Source organism: Caloenas nicobarica, chromosome 6 (genome assembly GCF_036013445.1).
Source record: "Caloenas nicobarica isolate bCalNic1 chromosome 6, bCalNic1.hap1, whole genome shotgun sequence".
Classification (NCBI taxonomy): domain Eukaryota; kingdom Metazoa; phylum Chordata; class Aves; order Columbiformes; family Columbidae; genus Caloenas; species Caloenas nicobarica.
This window is the reverse complement of record NC_088250.1, coordinates 2403258-2421864: the sequence shown is the minus strand read 5'-3', so window position 1 is coordinate 2421864 and position 18607 is coordinate 2403258. Positions and strand designations below refer to the sequence as shown.

General features: G+C 41.4%; 1 protein-coding gene across 3 annotated transcripts in view; it reads right to left on the bottom strand.

Annotated features, from left to right (window-relative positions):
- Positions 1-156: 156 nt before the first annotated feature.
- Positions 157-18607, bottom strand: part of HYCC2 (hyccin PI4KA lipid kinase complex subunit 2) — a 51807-nt gene continuing 33356 nt past the window's right edge. Inside the window, exons 10-15 of one of the 3 annotated variants that reach the window (XR_010606388.1) lie at positions 18208-18324; positions 17441-17528; positions 13707-13866; positions 12346-12513; positions 5789-7859; positions 157-4553 (exon numbers count right to left, since the gene is read on the bottom strand). Coding sequence is in view for 2 of the 3 variants with exons in the window: in XM_065637872.1 (XP_065493944.1) it covers positions 7255-7859; positions 12346-12513; positions 13707-13866; positions 17441-17528; positions 18208-18324 (1138 nt within the window). In the remaining variant the exon portion in view is untranslated. Of the gene's footprint in view, positions 7860-12345; positions 12514-13706; positions 13867-17440; positions 17529-18207; positions 18325-18607 lie in introns of all 3 variants that reach the window. The other 2 variants (XM_065637872.1, XM_065637873.1) reach the window with 2 other exon arrangements.

Sequence of the window (18607 nt, the reverse complement as noted above, 5' to 3'; positions counted from 1 at the left end):
AGGCCCTCCTCACCGCTTCAAAAAACTAAATAAAATAAAGCCAAATCACAAAGTATTCATTTCTGTTCAGAAACAGCACAATATTTATTTAACATCTTTATATATTTATATATATATATATAGAATTTTTTTTTCTGCATTGCAGATTGTGTCAAGTTTTATACATCTCTATTTACAACGATTTAAAATAATTATATTTCATCTCTGGCAGGTATTTACAAAGTCAATAGTAACTACATTTCACATTTCAACAACAGTCAACAGCATTAACCAGCTCAGTAAGACAGTTAAGATAATGGCTTACATGCACCAATAATGATCTGCAATACGTGCCATCTTCAGGTCTAACAAGGAAGATTTTTTTTTTTATTCCGCTGGTCCCAGCTTAAAGGACGTCATACAGCAGAGGTCGCGGTTATTAAAACCCTTTTGTTTAGTCCTTCACCAGTACCGAGTGGTGACCGTGGGGCCGTCCCGGTGAACCTGGGGCTCCCGCCACCAACCCCACCCCGTCTGTTCACAACCGGCTCCTTCCGCCACAGAGATAAGATTAGATAATGCTAAAGCGGTAAAAATCCTCAGAAACCTCGTTTCAGAGAAACCAACCTGGTATGACAGAAAAAAGTAAGAAAATAATCTTTTCGACCTTTGCAGGATGCTTCTTTTTGCTAGTAAAATTGACGGTAGATCCTGTGTTGCTTACGACGACAAAAACAGATCAAAAGATTCATTGTGAAGTACAGGAATTACAAATTTTAAAAATGCAGCATGGGGCACCTCGATTTAGTTGTTGGTTTCTTTCATAGCAAATAAAAGCTACCACAGTAAATCTAAAATGTATTAAGAGTATCTGATTTAATTATTAAAAATCTTTATTAGCTTTTCCCTGGAATCTTCGATATGGAAAAAATGTTAAATGACTCAATTGTATTTAATTCTATGGTATTTTTCCATAAATAACCAGCTAGTCATATCCACCCAAAAGCGTTCACTATCTGCAAGAAAACAGTAAGAAATCTTGTTTCAAAGGAACCATTGAACACGGGCACACAAAACACAGACACCCCAGCACTAGGAATCTATTAATACTGCGACAAGTCGGTTTATCCTGAGTGATTGGTAACTGACATCTACTGTACACTCATAAGCCACAAAGTTTTCACTACTTGCATTTTTCTTAAACTAATAACATGAAAGTCTAGCACGACAAGAATAACTGCCCAACAGAAAGAACAGTGCCAAGAGCCAGTACTTGTGTCGCTCCCACGTCCTCCTTGTTCTAGGAAAGGTAAAGGTTGCTTTGCTCACACTATTTTTCCTCTTTGTGGTCAGTTCTGGGGAGCAGGAGGACTCCAGCACACGGGATCCACTACCGATATGTAAGGAAGTTTCCAGGACAAAGCACCAGAGTCGCTTTACTAGAGACACTCCTCAACAGAAATCTCCTTTTTACCCTCCGAAACCAAAAACCTGTGTGAATTCTATACCACATTTTCATGACTTGATTAATAATCTCTTCAAAAGTCAAAATTCAAATTGTTTTAAAGAGTTCTATCACAATGCAAAGATACTCCACGCTAAATTGCTGACACCTCACCGACTGTGAAACACTGGGAGCTCACAACCAAGGAACTGGTTAATAAAACTTGATCTCATTGCTTTGCTCATCATGCACAAGCTAAAATGCAGGGCAAGGTTTTACTGCACAGACACAAAGTTCTACTATACATCTGTTCCCACCAACAGCTCCTCAGAAGAATAGCTCAGTCATCCTTCGGATAGGAAGGATAATCTATGGACCCATTTTAAATTCATTTGGTCCCTCAGATACTACCTTTGGTAAAATCTTACGAACACAGGAAAAAAAAGACACACGGGGGAGGACGGTGGCGTAGAGAAAAAGAAATAACGGAACGGAAGCAAAAATTGTGATATTTTTCATTCATTCTCAAATACAGACAAATAACATGGGACAGATTTTTACTAAATCAATTTCTGGAAGCTGTAATGTACCCTTGGACTTGTCCAGCTTGCTTCCGAACTGCTAACATCACAGCCCTTGGGCACTCGCCGAACTTAGTAGGCAAGTTGATCTGAAATGGCCAGCTGTCCTCTTTCGAAATCTTGTTCCATGATCTGTTATTATCCCTTACAACAAATTCCACGACGACTGCGTGGAAATCTTCATCTGTATCAGTCTTGCAAAATCCACGCAGTGCCAAGTCCAGCTGCTCACAGGTGCCCATCGGCTGCCGCCGCCAGGTCAGAGCCAGCGGAGTTTTTGGCTCTTTGCTGGTCACAACGCGCACGTTTTGACAGACTGATACATGGACTTGCTAACACAACACCCGGGTCACGATGTGCTACCCTGGATCACCTACAGAAAAGATTTCCGCAGCCAAGTGCATCCAAGTGCCAGTGGGAGAACAAACTAAAAAAAACAACCAAGAGAGATTAAGGCTCATATGCTAGAAATAAAGAGCATTTAAAATACTGAGGAAAACATAAAATATTGAACATCTTGATATAAACCAAGAATGCAATGCAAGTACAGACGATCTGGCTTCGTTGCTTACCATGGAAGAGTGATATTTTGCAACTTTAGTCCTGTAATTATCCTCAACAAGAAATTTAAATAAATTTCCAAAGGGGCATGTTTACTCTTCGGATGCGAACTATTCCTCTGATGTAAACGGTTGTTACAAATGAGACCCAGCTAATGGCTTTAATGGTACACGAAACGTGCCAAGGTAGCAATATCTTTGGCAATGAGAGAATTGCAGAATATAAGGATGAGATTATTAGATTTACTAACGTCAGAAACATCTTTTTGTTTTGTGTGCAGTACATACATTTCATTCAAACATGTTCCATTCTATTTTCCACACCTCCTCCAGGACGATGAGTACAGTACCCAGTCTGTACTGCTGAATTTTGATGATTTTACTCAAAAAGGTATTCTTGGTTCTCAGTCTTCAAATTAATTTAGGTTTGTAAGCCAAGACAAACAAAAATGTCTAGTTTGTGAGCGAAGCTAAAATGCTGAACGCTTGAAAGAGCTAGCCATTGGTTCAGGATAAAATAGGACAAGTTTAAACCGTCAGGTTAAAATACAGCCATAGCATAGAATTATCTATTCCAAAATTATTATTTTTTTCAAAATAGAATTCTCTGAACATGTTATACATTAAATATTGAGGAAAATTTCCCTGGAGCTAAAATTTTCCAAGAACACTAAGAATCTTCATTAGAGAAGTAAAACAAACTACATAGTATCTGGAGACAAAAAGGGGGAGAATTGGGTCACCTTACTACGGAGTAGCTTTGTCACCATTAAGATGCAGGTTTCCCCCTTCATCTTCAAAAATATGTTCATATTTACATACAGTATACACACAGTTGAGGCAATTGATTGTCAACATGTGACAAATGTATGTACCTACCCACGCACAAGTAAACCTCACATGGTGAGAAAAACCCTGTCCCAGTAAACTCCAGTATTCATAAGTAGTGCAAATAAATACTTTGTCAGAAAACATCTTTCTCACTATTTTGATGGTCAAACAGATCATTGTAATTATGTTAAAGCTAGCAGGAGTATGTTGGAAATGCTGAATTTAAGATCAACACACTTACAAACTACAAATACCAGATCTAATGCTTACTGGCTGCAACATGATGCTCAACATTACAGAATGAAGTTTGCTGTTAAAAAAACGGATTCAAATTCACATCAGAAAGGGGGTTTAAAGAAATGTGCATTTTAAATGGACAGTGACACACAGAGTCTCCAAATGAAAACTGAAAGGACAATACAGCAATTTAAACTGTCATCTTGTGACATTCATTTTAACAGGTATTTTTACTTCATCACTTTGCTGCCTGCAGGATGAAAAAGCGGCTGATTGTTCAACCCAAAAGCTGCTCACAATAAATCCCTGAAAAGAATCATCGAGCTAGAGTTAGGCAATCCAAACATTTTATATTTTCTTAAAATTATAAAGCCCTCCAAGAATGAGTTGCAAAATGGCAGCATATTGTGATGTGGTAAAAATTGTGTCAAGGAATAATTCATTTATCCCTACCTACCTGTATATATACATCAAAATATAGTACCCACACTTCCTCGCCTAAGGATTACAGGTATGTGCATGCGTGTGCACATACATTGGGAAAATCGCACTGTTCTGCTTTTTGACCTTCTTTTCCAGCGCTGCAGTTGCACTGAAACGCTGCAGAAATCTAAATCTAGTGCTTCACGTCAAGTACCAAATGTTCCAAAACAAGACCCAGCAGAGCAAACTCAGGATCAAGAGACGCACGTCTAAATATTTGTCACAGGTGTCGGAAAATTTCGGTATGTTTTGTACTTTCTTTAGTACTTAGCACATAGAATCAGAAAGCTAGCAGATTATTCTCTCAATCCACATCCCAGACGCTTTTGATTTTGTTTCTGCTGCAGTACCTGGAACTGTACTGAGCCCATTATCACAGCTGGTTTGGAGGTATTGGTGGTGAATCACGTTGTAAAGCAGATGTTGAACAGTACTCATCTGAAAAAACGACAAAACAAGCTCCCAACAACTGAAACGTTGCGCAAAAAGGGTGGTTTTGAGGAGTTATAGATGTACCGCATCAGCACACAGCAATTTTTTTTTTTTTAACAGGGATAAATTTGAACTCTAAAGCCTGATATGGGGCAGGTATATATACACAAGAACAAACCAAAATACAGTGGGTGAGACAGTAACAAAAGGCACATCATCAAAATGAGAACTGTAAAAATATCTTAAAAGATAGTTTGACTAAAGTTTTAACCGATTCCAATTCATGCACATACATGTGAGTTCCCTATCTGAAGTCACTGACTTGCCTCACTTTCCTGAAACAGTTTGCGTGGACCCCCCCCATATATATTTTAAAGTTGTAAAATTTGGCCTGATGCCAATTTAAGTGTCCTAAAATTTCTGGAGGAATGCTGATAATTGGCATATGTAGAGAGTAAGGAACCTTGCTAATGAACAACTCAACTTTTAAAAATACTAAAATAAAGTAATTCTTAAAAAGTTAGCTGACACTCCTGATCTTTTATTTCCCAAAGACTGAAGCAAATTATTTGGTCCTTTCCGGCTTATAGTGATGGCTATTTCATAGAATTTCCCTTCATGATGCTCTCTACAAACTATAAACTTTGTACTTTCAGCCACAATCTACCCACTGTCTCCACTAGCAAAACTTTATAAAATAGAGTTTAACCATACACAGCTTTTGACATTTTTACAGAAAATGCCTTGTAGCTTAATCCCAACTTTACTTTAGTTCCATCCGTGTGTGACTGGTGGTCCTTAAAGATTAACTCCAATTTAGAAACTGTAAGGTTTTCTTTGTCATGATGATTCTATTTACTCTTTAACTGAATTTCTGCGTCAGCCCAGATGTGTTTAATTCACTTCATCAATGGAAGATATGAAGACCAGACTACCAAAGTGACTTGTCAGACCACAAAAAACCCCTTCGAATATTTAGATGAGTTCTAATCTAAATTTGAAAAAAAAGTTCTATTTGAAATCAAGAGATTCAAAAGAAAATAACCCACAACCACCAGCAATGCAACACCATGTCAGCGTCCTGAATTTCCAGGACTATCATTCAAAGGCCGCCTGCTATTTCTAACTGCTCGTGTTTATTCTTCACAGTGACAGTGAAACCAAAATGCCCATGTAAAGATCGTAACCCTTTCCTGTGGGTTTACAACTTGTAAACTTCCACAATATCATCCATGACTTACGTGTAGAGGATGAACTTTCCCCTTTTCTCTCTAGCAACCCGAAAAGAGAGAGAGATGGAGGGAGAGCGGCCGCCGCTCTCCCGTGTAAGCAGAAAGGTGCTTCCAAGCAGTGTTCTCTAGCGTAGGTACCAGCCAGTGCCCGCACACACGGCATATACATTCAAGGCTTGGCTCTATGGCATGAGTTCCAAATTCTCTAGAGCAGGGCCAATCCACTAAAATAAAGAGTTAAAAAAAACCTCAACGGATTATAAATATCAAGGCAATGAAGTGTGATCCTTCTGGGAAAACAGGATTGTCCGTACCCCTTTGCGCAAATGGTTGAAGCTTCAGTGTTTCTAGCAAAATACCATCTCTATCAAACTATCATCTCTATCCCTGAGACAGCCCACGAAGAGTACGGTCTGTCTGGACTGCGGGATCCTTCAAATGATTCCACAATTGAATTTGGGGACATTGAGAAAGCAGCTGAGAGGGGCAGAGGTATCCAACAGCCATGATATCGTAGAAAGCAGCCTGAGAAATACTCTTGACCCAAATACACCTTTCAATTCAGTGATCAGCACCTCATAAGAACAACAACAAAACCAGAGCAGGGCTAGCCGTTAGTTCCTGGGAAAGTGGTGTTTCCCTCCCGCTTACAGACCAAGCTGCTTCCACAGCGCGGTGGTGTCTCGATTTTAGTCTATCAGCAGAATGACCCTGTGTCCTGGAGGGGAAGACATGTGGCATCACATACGGCTACAACACCATTAGAAGTGCATTGTAACCTCCATTATCTACTGAGAATCCTCTCTCAGAGGGAAAACAACTCATTAATACGCATGTCTCAGTTGCTGAACATCAAAAGCTTCTGGGATGAGAGACCGGGGGCAGGCAAGAAAAAAACCACCCTCATTTTAATGAAAAAAGTGCTGTAGGCAGCCAGGAGCAGCAATGACAATCCCCTCCCCAGAACTGATTGCACAGACTCAGAGAGGTCCCAAGTCACACTCGAATCTCTGAGGCACTCCTGGTTCTGAGAAAGAAAAGTCATGATCCAGTAGTCTTTGCAGTACTGTCGACCGAGAAAACAAACCCGTTTCTATTTCTTAACAAAGCCAAAGCATCAGCTCATAGGGATCACATTCACCATTTCCGCCGGTGTCTCCAGTCTCACAGTGTTGAAATGGGACTGATCAGCCTACGATGGATTGCACATCACCCAAGGAGAAAGGAAGGCATGGAAAAAGGCATACAGTACGTTATATACTGCTTCACAACCATGGGTACAAGGTGGGGGGAGGATGAAGGTGAGGGAGGAATTATTGCTGTTTCAGTAATACAGTATGAGAGCTAAACCAAATCAAACAAGACCACAACAGTCAGGATTTTCACACTGCGGGATGACGGTTCATGTTTTGCCTAAGGATGAACTTGCCTGGGGATCAAGGGGAAAGAGGGAGTCCTAAGGAGAGGAGTCAAAGTTACACCTGGGATATCAGCTGCATATTGAAACTTGGAGATCGAGACTGCTTGGTCAGGGGAGCTCCTGGGGGAAGGAGATCTTTACCTTCCCCAGCTTGGCCTAGTCGGTCCTCCTGTAGGCTGATGGTTGAGAAACGATTGGTGTTGCCAGCTGCCAGATTGGTAACACCCTCTGTACCAGCTCCAACACCGGAGCCCGCTTGACTGCCGTTCACATAGTCAAAGGATTTACTGGAGGAAGCACTGGCAGTCCTGATCAGGCTCAAACTGCTGGCTTTGGGCACCACCTGCCCAGCAGGCAGGCTGAGGTGTTTCTTCGTAGGTGTCATCTCGATTATATCTGCCCCGAGGTCGGTGGATTGGTGCATGTACTGCTTCCGAGCTACTGAATCTCGAGGGCTCTCATTGGATTTTGCTGCAGAAGAGGTTTCTTTGTCCTTAGCAGAACGCCCGCTTGCTGTTTTCCTGAAGCTGCCCTTCTGGGATGCGGATGATTGAGGTTTGGTCCCAACTGGTTGGCTGCTGAGGGAAGCTCCTGATGAAAAGCCTTCGTCAGCATCATTAAGGTTCACAGATTCCTCTTTTCCATTTACACCTTCGGCATCTATTAAGAAAAAAAATAAACAACCAAAAAAGCCCAAACCAATCAGAACACACAGCAAGCTTTCAAGTTACATGAAGACAAAGATGTGCACAGAAAGTCAAAACAAATCTCATTCACTAATCCACCTGGTTTCCACTTGCTTAAAAATTTCTGATTCTCAGCCAATAATTTTCCTCTCATATTTAGCAGAATAAAGGAATCTAACAATAAGTACTCCCTGAGCTTGATTTGCCTTTCCTTTTATCAGAGTATCACCCGAACCTTATCTATAAGCAAGAAGAATTGGGCCCCATTTGGTTCATCTGTTTTAGTTCTGTCTGCAGATACTGCTGCCCATTCTCTTCCTACGTGTGGCTAAAAAAAAAAAAAAAAAAAAAAAAGAAGACTATTTTTATCCTATTTTGAGGCAGGATCTAAGGACATTCAGGATCTCTTCCAGCCAGAGTAAGCTCTGCGGAGTGCTTGGTAAGTTCAGAATGAGGCTGTTTCTTAGGCCAGCCCTCACAGGGCTCCAACAGAGGCAGATGGCTTCTCTTGGGTGCAGCTGGCACTTCCATCAACGTTCTGTTGGAGATCAACCTCGTCCTTAGTTCTCTCTCCCCCAGAGCTCAATCCTCCCTGCATTTCCAGCAACCCTATCCAGGGGCTTCTACCATATTTGCTTTTATCTCAGCATCTGGATTTTTCAGAGGAAAAAAAATAACCACCCTTGTATTAAGAGAAATTGAACCTCTGAAACACTTCGTGTTGTAGAGGAGGCAATGTGCTTTTAACAGGGATCTCAGAAAAAGAAAAAAAAAGCCCAAACTTCCTTCTTAAATTCTTGTTTTCTGGCCTATAATATGATTTGGGCTGCACACAAATATTTTTTCTTTTTTTAGATCTTATTTCAGTCCTTTTCCTAAGATCCAAGTACTCGAAAGAAGAGTTATTGTTTCAATAGAAAACTGAACAGCATTCAATTTTCAAAACTGAGAACAAAGCTTGAATTTTTGCTCCATATATCTCACTTCAGTGGGAAAAAGCCATAAAGTTTAACCACGTTAGCAAAAAATGAGACATTCAGGCTATAAGGAATTTGCTTTTCTTTATAGAAGCTGTGAAGCCTGATGATTTGAGAGAAATGTGCAAAGTCGATGGATCTGTCCCAGCTAAAGCCACTTTACTGCTTTACTTGCTGCTTCTTTTCAGGAAACTTTGCCTTGGAACTACCACTGCTGTGTATCTGCTTACAAGAGATGTTGGGCCATCTCCAGATCAGACCATTCTCAGGCCTCTCTCAGAACAACGCAATGCGAGATTATTCTCTGGTTTTCTATTGTTCTATTTAACTCCATGGCCTCCCAGAAGCAGAAAGGCAATATAGTGCATGTTACTGCAGTCTTCCTTCCTCAGGAAAGCCTTTAGCTTCAGAAAAGGCAGCTTCTTTGCTTTCAAGGGCTATTATTAAAATGAAAGGTCCATTGCCTGCTTGAACCTGCTGTAACCATATTTAAAATACAGATACTTTCACACTCTCCTGCCCACCCTGTTTGGTCAAACTCAGCCTTCATCTACTCATTGAGACATAAGTGTGTTTTCTTACATTAGACAGCGATATATTTTATTCACAATCTACCATATCTCCATTCCACCTCCCCACCCTTCCCACACATAATCAAAGACGCTAATAAAAATGACATAACTGGAGCATACTGAAAGCAAGAGCGCTTTTCCAATAAACCAACGTTTACGTTTCTTCGTATAATCATGCAAAGCTGGATGAAAGCGTGTTTGGTTACAAGCAGCCATAGCAGCAGCTCAAGTCCCCTCTCAAGCCCTTCTTATTCAAAGGCAAGCTGTGTATCTCCAGACAATGGGCTTTTTATTATCACAAGAACATCAGTCCTCTTCAAAGCTGCCGTTAAAGCACTGCTGAGTAACATACGCTAAACCAGACGTTCCTGTTCAGGGACAGTGACGCAGAACAGTCGCGCTGGAAAAGTGGCACTTAAGCCAGACAATTTAAAGACAAGACTGAGAGGGGTTGTTGCAAGTTTTTGGACGCTGCAACCATACAGAGGCCCGAGCAGCTCAGCAGTGCTCGAAAATGAAGAAGATAGAGAAGACAACATGCAAGAGAATTTCTGTCTCGTGAGATCCATATACCTACAGTTGTTCTCAGTGGGACTGCAGTAATTCAAACACATATTCTTTTCTCAATACGTGCTATTTTTCCTCTAAAACTGCCCTCAGAAACAACCAAAAATGTTTTGAGTCCTTACATGCTCTGTTTGAGGGGAAAAACAGAATCAAAGTCAGAAAGTTGTTGTGGTTTTTTTTCCCTAATAGACCAATAAGACAGTTAAAAGAGAAAATGAAAACTGAACTCCTCCCAAGCATTCTTCTAATTGTAAGGCCAGAAGAGACAGTGCAAGCGGACAGAAATCCCATCCATTGCACTGTAGTGTGTATTCAGGACTCCCACTGCTCCTTATCACAATCAGTCTGGCCCCAAAGAATTGGTTATTTATGCCTGTACCTAATGAATCCTGCAGATGCAGACACAGCATTTGCCTCTGCCCCAAAATAGCGTACCTGGAGGCAAATACCTCGTGAGGCATTACTGAGTCATTCTTGAAATCTTCTGCCTTTTCCTACTTATCGGGTCAAAACACTGAGTTGAGGGAGGGGTTTTACACAGCTTTTTAAAGTGATTTTTATTCCGTTTATCCTTCCCAAACCTAGAGGCTGAAAAGTCACTAGAAATGATCAGTCCCTCGCTACATTGTTTGATATCAAAATTATATTTATACGAGGAAATTTGCCAGCTGAAGCTTTCTGTGACATCAGCATCAGTAAAATAACAGATGGCTCCATATACACACACAGTTCTTTATTGATAATCAAGTTAAACTCCATTCCTTGGCCTTCTCCTAGAGGTTATCAACTGGCAGAATTCAGTTCACCCAAAACCACAATCATCCATTGCTCATGTTACAGAAGTCAAGGGTGTTCAGCCCACTTCTGCTGCAGTAAAGCCTGTGGAACGATGCCTTATTCAAGAGCACGCCCAATTATACAGATGTCTTCAAACAAACGAAGGCCAGAAGGCCACATCCTCATCAGCTCCTTCCCCACTCTCCATCTCTTCCAGAAGGTTCTCTGCAGCTGAGGACTTCTCCATGTCCTCCAGGTCATGCACATGCAAAGTTCAGTGAAATGGAGTTAGACCAGCTGAACAAGGGCATTTAGGAGAAGACAGGACTCATTTACTGAGCATGCTCAAATTCACTGTGCACCAAGGAGCAGATAATAATCCCGCACTAACCATTTTTGTACAACTAACTTCTGCGGAAGTATGGTGTCTTAAACATTGATGGCAACTCTGACTAAGGGTAAGGATTCTGTGATAACACTGTATTCAATTTCCAAATTCTCCAGATTGTTTGCAGAAGAACAAATCTGAAACCTAGGTATCTTATATCCAAATGTGCAAATAAATCTAATTTATGATCAACTGATATATATACTTATAGAGGCTGGAAAAACCAGAGGAATGTTCAGATAGAAAAGAAGACTTCAGATAGGAGAACACTTGAAAATACATTTAGCTAAATTTACAAGAAATCTCTGAGGAGGAATCATGATTCAAGTTCAGTACTCAAAACCATGTCTTTTACAGAGTAAAGATGAGAAAATTAATAGATGAACTTAAGCAAAATGAATTTCTTCCAGGTACTCTATCTGCTGCTGTTGGCTGCAGAGCAGACATCTGCAGTCCTACAACACTTGTGTGGACAGCATGACTCAGAAAGCAAGCGGTGATTGTTTCTAAAGGTTTTAGAAACACAATAACCTGATTTCGTGTTGAAAATACAAGCACTTTTGTGGTACTTGTCTTTAGAGCAGCTATCTCATTCATGTGAATGAGCTGTATGTGTATGAATTTTCAGTTGAAGGATGACTGGCAAATAAAAGCATCAGCAGTTGTATATCTGTCTTAGATAGGCTTGAGTTTTACAAGGAACAGGAAATGTTGTTTCTGGAAATTTCAATACTGCAGACTGACAAGACACTATTGTAACTAAGCTGTTGCCAAATCCATTTACACTGTCTGCTTTTCAGGACCAGATTCGTGTTCACCTGGTGCATTTTTTTCCTTCTGAATATTAGATTAAACATGCTCAGTAATAGAAAGTTTCCAAGCAATCCCAAAGCTCTTGGCTATTACCCCTTGGTTTGATTTCATTTGATTTTTTGCCATGCCAAGCAGTCTTTCACCACACAGATGCAAGCCCCAGGCCAGCCCACGTGATAACAAAAGGTAGTACCTGACCTGATGTTAGGTCTATAGGGGATGCGTGTATTGCAAAGAGAAGCTAATACACCCTGGGATAGCGGAAACACACACTAGAATGGAAAGAAGTTCTGCTTGGGGATAGGGAGCCGGGATCCTCCTCCAGCAACTGCCTCACTGACTTGTGCCTCCTCATCTCTGTCCTACCCTCTGGTGTGGCTGGCGCCAGGGTGGGCTCCGGGGAGCCGTGCTCAGGGGTCCTGCGCATCGGCGCCTCCCCCTCGTGCTCCCGTTTGGTCCCTAGGTCAGTGGAGCCGTGTTGGAGCGGCGAGCCAGGGATGCTTGAGTCAGCCTCGTTTGAGAAGTCAAAGCCATCTGGGATTCAACATACAACATTTTAGTGCTCTTCTGTTCCTCTCGTGGCATTCCAAGCCAGGCAGGGAAAAGAGGAGATTTACACGGACATGGAACAAACACAAAACACTACCCATGCTTACTGAAAATTGTAAGAACACCCACAGAAAGGGACAGGCGGGCTCTACTGCAGAGCAGAGACTAGCAAATGGATATATACAGTGAGGACAAACACAACCCCGAGCTCTGAAAACAGGAGACAGCTACTTGCTGTCCTGGACATCCCCATTCAGCTGAAAACCAGAGCTCATCAAATCTTTTTGCACAGGATACAGAAGAAAAAAAAAAAAAAAAGTAGTACCACAGTAAAATATGTAATCCTTGTTTTCAGATTCTGTTGCCCTCTGTTTATTTTTAGGTTATTCTACTTTTTACTTTCAGCCATTTATGCAGCTTTTTAAAAATCAATGTTTTCTACATGCAGCAACAAAGCTTTTTAAGTGCGACAAAGTGATTTCGAAGCAAGACTTTTGCTACACCTACACTGAAGATGTCATCATGTCAAGGTAATTATTACTATGTATGTATTTTCTTTCTTCATATAATCAAGCGCACTTCCACAGAATGTAAGTACTCACTGAGGAAAAACAAGGACTGATTCTAAGCCAGCCCAAGCCATTTTATGACACGGCCCCTCTCTAAACTGGGCCATAGGATGGCAGGAGTGTGACATTCAGCTTTGCCCTCTCTCGCTGCCTTCAGTAGTGTTAGTAGCTGGACCCCCGTCAAGGTCTAGATAATATCATTCATTCCCTGAGCTATTTATGATGGAAGGCAGTTGAGTTTTAGTGTAGATTAAAGAAAGAACTCCAATTTTAAGCCAAACTGCACCCCTACAATTTTATGCTGTGTTATGTGGAGGAAAAAAAGAAGCCTTACTGAACATTTTCCAGCTTCTCCATTTTCTCACCTACCTCAGGGGTTATCACCAAACCAGAACCAAAACAAACACCCCAAATGTTCATGTTCATGCAGCGCTTGGAAGACGTACAATGCTACATGTTGTTATGGAGTATCACTTCTCAAAAACAAACAAACAAACAAACAAAACCCCCAACTACTGTTGTGCAAACACTCCAACTGAGAAGCCGGGTCACGGTGATGATGACGAACACCGCACAGCACAGCCCGTGCTCTCGGCAGAGCCAGCTCACCTTCTCTCCTCCAGCGGTGGCGGCGGATGGAAGCGGTGGTGATAGCGGTCCGAGAAATCCTCGGCACCGTTGGGGTAACTTCCACCCTCAGGACCTTCTGGCCTTCTTGCGATGCATCGGGAGCATCAAAGGGCAGGGAGTTCTTCATGGCATTTGCAACCTAAGAGAAAAGTAAAAAGCTGTACCACCACTTCCCTTGATGGCACTAATGGCAATATTAGATCTCCTGCTGGATACAGAAAGGAAAACGACCAAGAACTGTTAATTATGCCAGATCCTATTGAGATGGGTGGCCCCATCCCCAAGATTCACATTTGATAACTACGCTGAGAAGCTCATCACAAACCTATTCCCAAAAACATAGCTGGATTTGCTCCATTTTTTGGAGGTAATTTATTTCATTCCATATTTACCACTCGTACTGACAGAGGTAGCAACTTGCACAGGAAGGTCTCCATCCAAAAGAGATGCAAAATGACAAGAATGTCATAAAATAACTCAAACTAAACCAAAACTGGCAGAACTTTGTATTAGTTGTCTCATGAAGATCTCAGCTAACATTTGATAAAACGACTATATCAACACATATGGTGCGTGATAAAAGCTCCATGAATTAAAGGTGTTTATTCGCATTATAATAAAGTAAAAGCATCACAGAAACGCTCCTTTCTCATCCTGCCTTCCACTTGTCCAGCGCTGATTTGCCCTTTGCTCGCCAATTCTCTCAGCCCCAACGCTTGTTGTGAAACACTCTCCTAGTCACACGTAGGCTTTTCTCCACGCCATCCTCTTGAAAGGGTACAAACCATGTTCATCCCATCCTCGATCACATGAAAGACTTCAGAAAACTCATTTCTGCTGTTCTGAACCAAAGCAGGTGGAGTTCAACAGTAAATAATGGTTTGCCTTCCCACCTTTTACTCACTAGAGCTGCTCCTTGAATAGGTACCCTTCGTGGTATACAGGATTAAAATCTGAAAATGAGTAGTGGAAATCTTCTGCAACAGGAGCAGAGAAGTGACAGAGCAGTTCTGCTGGTTGAACCTTTTCCCAGCTGGCCCTTTCCAGCAGCACTGATTGTGCTTCTGGGGGCTGAGAAGAACCAGATGGAGGTAAAAATCAATGCAACAGGAAAACTTTGAAACAGTCTAAGCAACTGGTTTGAATGAGTCACAGCCCTTCTCTGACAGAAAAAAACCAAACCAAACCAAACCTTGCAATCCGTTGGGATGCAAAAAAAGCCCTTGCTCATTATGTCTAATCTAGCACTGAAAGGCAGGAAAACAAATATCCCGACTCAGCCTTGGCAATCCCAGTCTGCAGCCCTGGATGCCAAGGGAGCGCTGGTTTCAGGCCAGACATCCACTCTCGCAAGGAGCTCTAATGAGAACAACCAACAAAAGGCAGTAAGGACATGAAGAAAATCCAGTGGATGAAGGTGCTGTCACAGCAGGGACTTGCTGATCCCCTCTTCTTGTGTCCAGGGCTAAGAACGCTTGTGTCTGCACTGGAGACGGGGATTTCCGCCTGAACCCAGTGCAGGGCTCTGGTGTTCAAAAGAAAAGACTAAGCTGAGCTCCTCCCCAGGCCCAGGCACTAATACTGAGTCTGGGGGATTCATTTCCCCCTGTAGAAACTCCCAGCTGGCATGACTGTGAAAACAATCCCCAGTGTTTGCTAACAGAGATCCTTTTCCCAGAAAAGCCCTTTTCCTTGCATCACTTCCAGCCCTTCCCAGTGCAGTGCAAGACGCTTCTACGTTACAGATAGTTCAGAGCTTGCTGATGCTGCTGGGTTTTTTTTCCTGAAGTCCACAGGCAATTTAAACCTATTTAAATAAAAGCATGGATCTACTACATCATCAAAAATATTTCTCCAAGAGACGTACACAAACATACGGACAGTGACGTTTTCCATTGTAATGATGATTGATGCTATTCCCATAATTATACAAACAGCTTGAGTACAGATATCTAAAAATAATCCTAACGAGGGGGGTTGCCTGAATATTAAACGGACTCCAAAGACACTGCTGCTGTTAGGAAATCCTAGGCAGAGGCTGAACTTGAAATTTGTCTGGGATGCTGCACAGACAATATTTTATTTGGTGCCAGTAGTTTCCAGTTTAAAATACAAAATTTTACAATGCTGCTAAACTATACACCTGCTGGAGAATGCAAGTGCAAGGACTCCAACCTTTGAAAAAGTCCAATTGCTTGAATATGTAGCATGAGGCCAAGGACATGCAGGTCGTATTTTTATAAACCTGACAATTTCTTAAAGCTGCTTTTAAAAATTTGCAGCAAAAGAAGAGAGGAAGCAAGGCAATGATCAGAATATTAAGAAGAAAACCTCACAGATGTGACTGCACGCATATGCCTGAAAAACCTGACAACTGGGCAAAGGGGAAAAATTGGTGGTGTCATGACATCACCAACACCAGACAATGGAGGAAAAAAACCAAAAACCCCACATTCTAGAAGATTCTTACAATTAGAAGTAATCTCTAAGGACAAACTGATTAAAAATGAACAATGAGGACTGAAAACTGTCATATCATCAATTGAATTAAGTTCCAGATCCTCCTACACACCTTTTAAATGTAGTAGTTTGACAGGGTGGCCCAATTCAGCAGGTTCAATATTTAATTTAAAACTTTCAATCTGATGGAGAGATGAGTCATTTCCAAAAGGAACCAACTATTATAATAATTGAATGGATACCAAGCATTTAAAATGCAGCAGTGTCAGAAAGACTGTAGATAATTTTTACAGCCAATATTAATTCACCAAGACAATAATTTTGCGTAATTTATTGCAGAAGGGAATTATCTCAGTTTGCCACATAAAAGATTTTTCCCAATCCACTCTTTTCTCGGTTATGTAAAAAGCAGTGAAATTTCACTGCTATTAGTTCAGAGGAGCACTAAAGGCTTCTAGCCACAATTCTGTAGCAGAAACTGAGACAACAGTTTATTTTACTTTATTCTCCTTTATTTCTGCTCTTTCTTTGATCCGCGTTCCTACATCTGACAAAAAATAAAATCCCTCCGTTCCTCCTTTCTCTCTGTCAACCTCCTCTTTCTTCCCAATCACATCCACCTGCAGCCAGCCCAGTTTCACCACTCTCCCCATTTCATTTCTCTCTGTTGATGATCAGAACAGCAAGTATAGCGGAAACTGAAAAAACCCAAACAAGCAGAAGAACTCCATTGTACTGCTGCTCCTCCAAAGGTCAAGATTAAGGCCTGGGTGACTTTGATCTATCAAAAAATCTAACACTGACTCTAGAGATGAAGCTCCTTTTCACTCTCAGCTCTACCCTGTTGTTGATTCTTCTACTACGTTACCAGTTAAACCACACAGCATCATCTCAGTCCTGCTGAAGGTCTAGAAGCAAAGAAAACACCTTTTTTGAAACCAACATCCTATGACATATAACCATTTGGTTAAGCCTCTCTGAATCACTCACCCGTAGCTTCTGCCAAAGCAACAGAAACGTTTTGATCCAACTGTAACACAATAGAAAATCCCAGCTTTCCGCATCAATAAGTGCTAGGAGATCCCAACAGCCCAGCTTAATTCTCCAACAGGAAAGACATGGTATAAATAGTTACGTTTAAAATATCACTTGCATTTGGGAGTGCCACAAATGCTTTCGTTACCAGTGCACCTCAGAAACACATCCACACTCCTCCTCACCCAGCCCCTAAATTGCGATGGCTTGTTCCTTACCAGCAGAGGCTGTGAGTAGAGTTCCAGCTGTGCTCTGTAAATGATGTCCTCCAACACCTCCTGGCCAAGGTCCCACTGACCATTATAGCTAAAAAGTAAAGAAAGAGATTGATTTTTCATATTTTATGAACTCAAACTTGTCTTTTTTCTGCCCAAATGCAGCTCTTCACTCCTTTTCTTACATAGAAAGCTCATCAACTGTATGTAGACTCCAGCCCCCTCACTTCTTTTAAAAGTATAGACAAAGCATTTTTTTATTAATCTTGTTGAAATCACAAAAAGCTGCTTCCTGTCACCTCCAAGCAAGACAAATTTGATGCCATAACCAGGACAAACTTAAAGAATAAGAACAGAGGTCAAGATGTAAAGGTTAGCACTACTTAGCAGAACTGCATTTCCATCAGAAAGGGATTTTTGCTACCTGAGAAGCTACTGATATTCAAGAGCTCTGCATTTCATCAGATTATCTGGGCATCCAAGCTCATTATGCTTGGTGGTAGCAGAAACTTAGGAAAAGATGAAGCCAGCAGCCTAACTCTCTTCAGAACCTACTGCTGGCTCTTCAGCGCCTCATTCAATGCTGACAAAGATATTTTCAAATTATCAGTTGGCTGAGCGAGCTAGTAATGCGAAATACACTAATTGAGTTATAAACTTGTGTTATGAGTTTAACTCTTTTTTTTTAAAACCATAAAACAACTCGCATTTATATTTTAATTCATGCGAAACCAGACGTTCCACTTGGTACAGAAAAGCCGTCAACTTACATGGCGTAGTAGACACCTGTGAGCAGCTGCACCATGAAGTCTGGGTCTAACACCACCCTCCCACAGGGCTCTTTCCAGCGCTTCTCGTGCTGCCGCGGAAACCCGCTCACACACAGCCTGAAAAACACACAAAACGGTAAGCCCACAAACACTACAAATGTCTTCATATCACAGAGATTTTTTTTTTTTACTTTTCAAAATTCATTTTTCAAAGTATAAGTACACAACATAGAACGTTCTTATGTTGCTCTCCAAGCATTAAAGCAGTTTTATAACAGTGCCTTGAGACGTGGTTTGCTGATAATCCAGTGTTATTCCCATCCAGCCATTAACTTCACGTGTTTCTTTCAAATCAGAGCCAGCTTCCAAAGAATGAGGGTGAAAAGATGTTCTCTAGTGC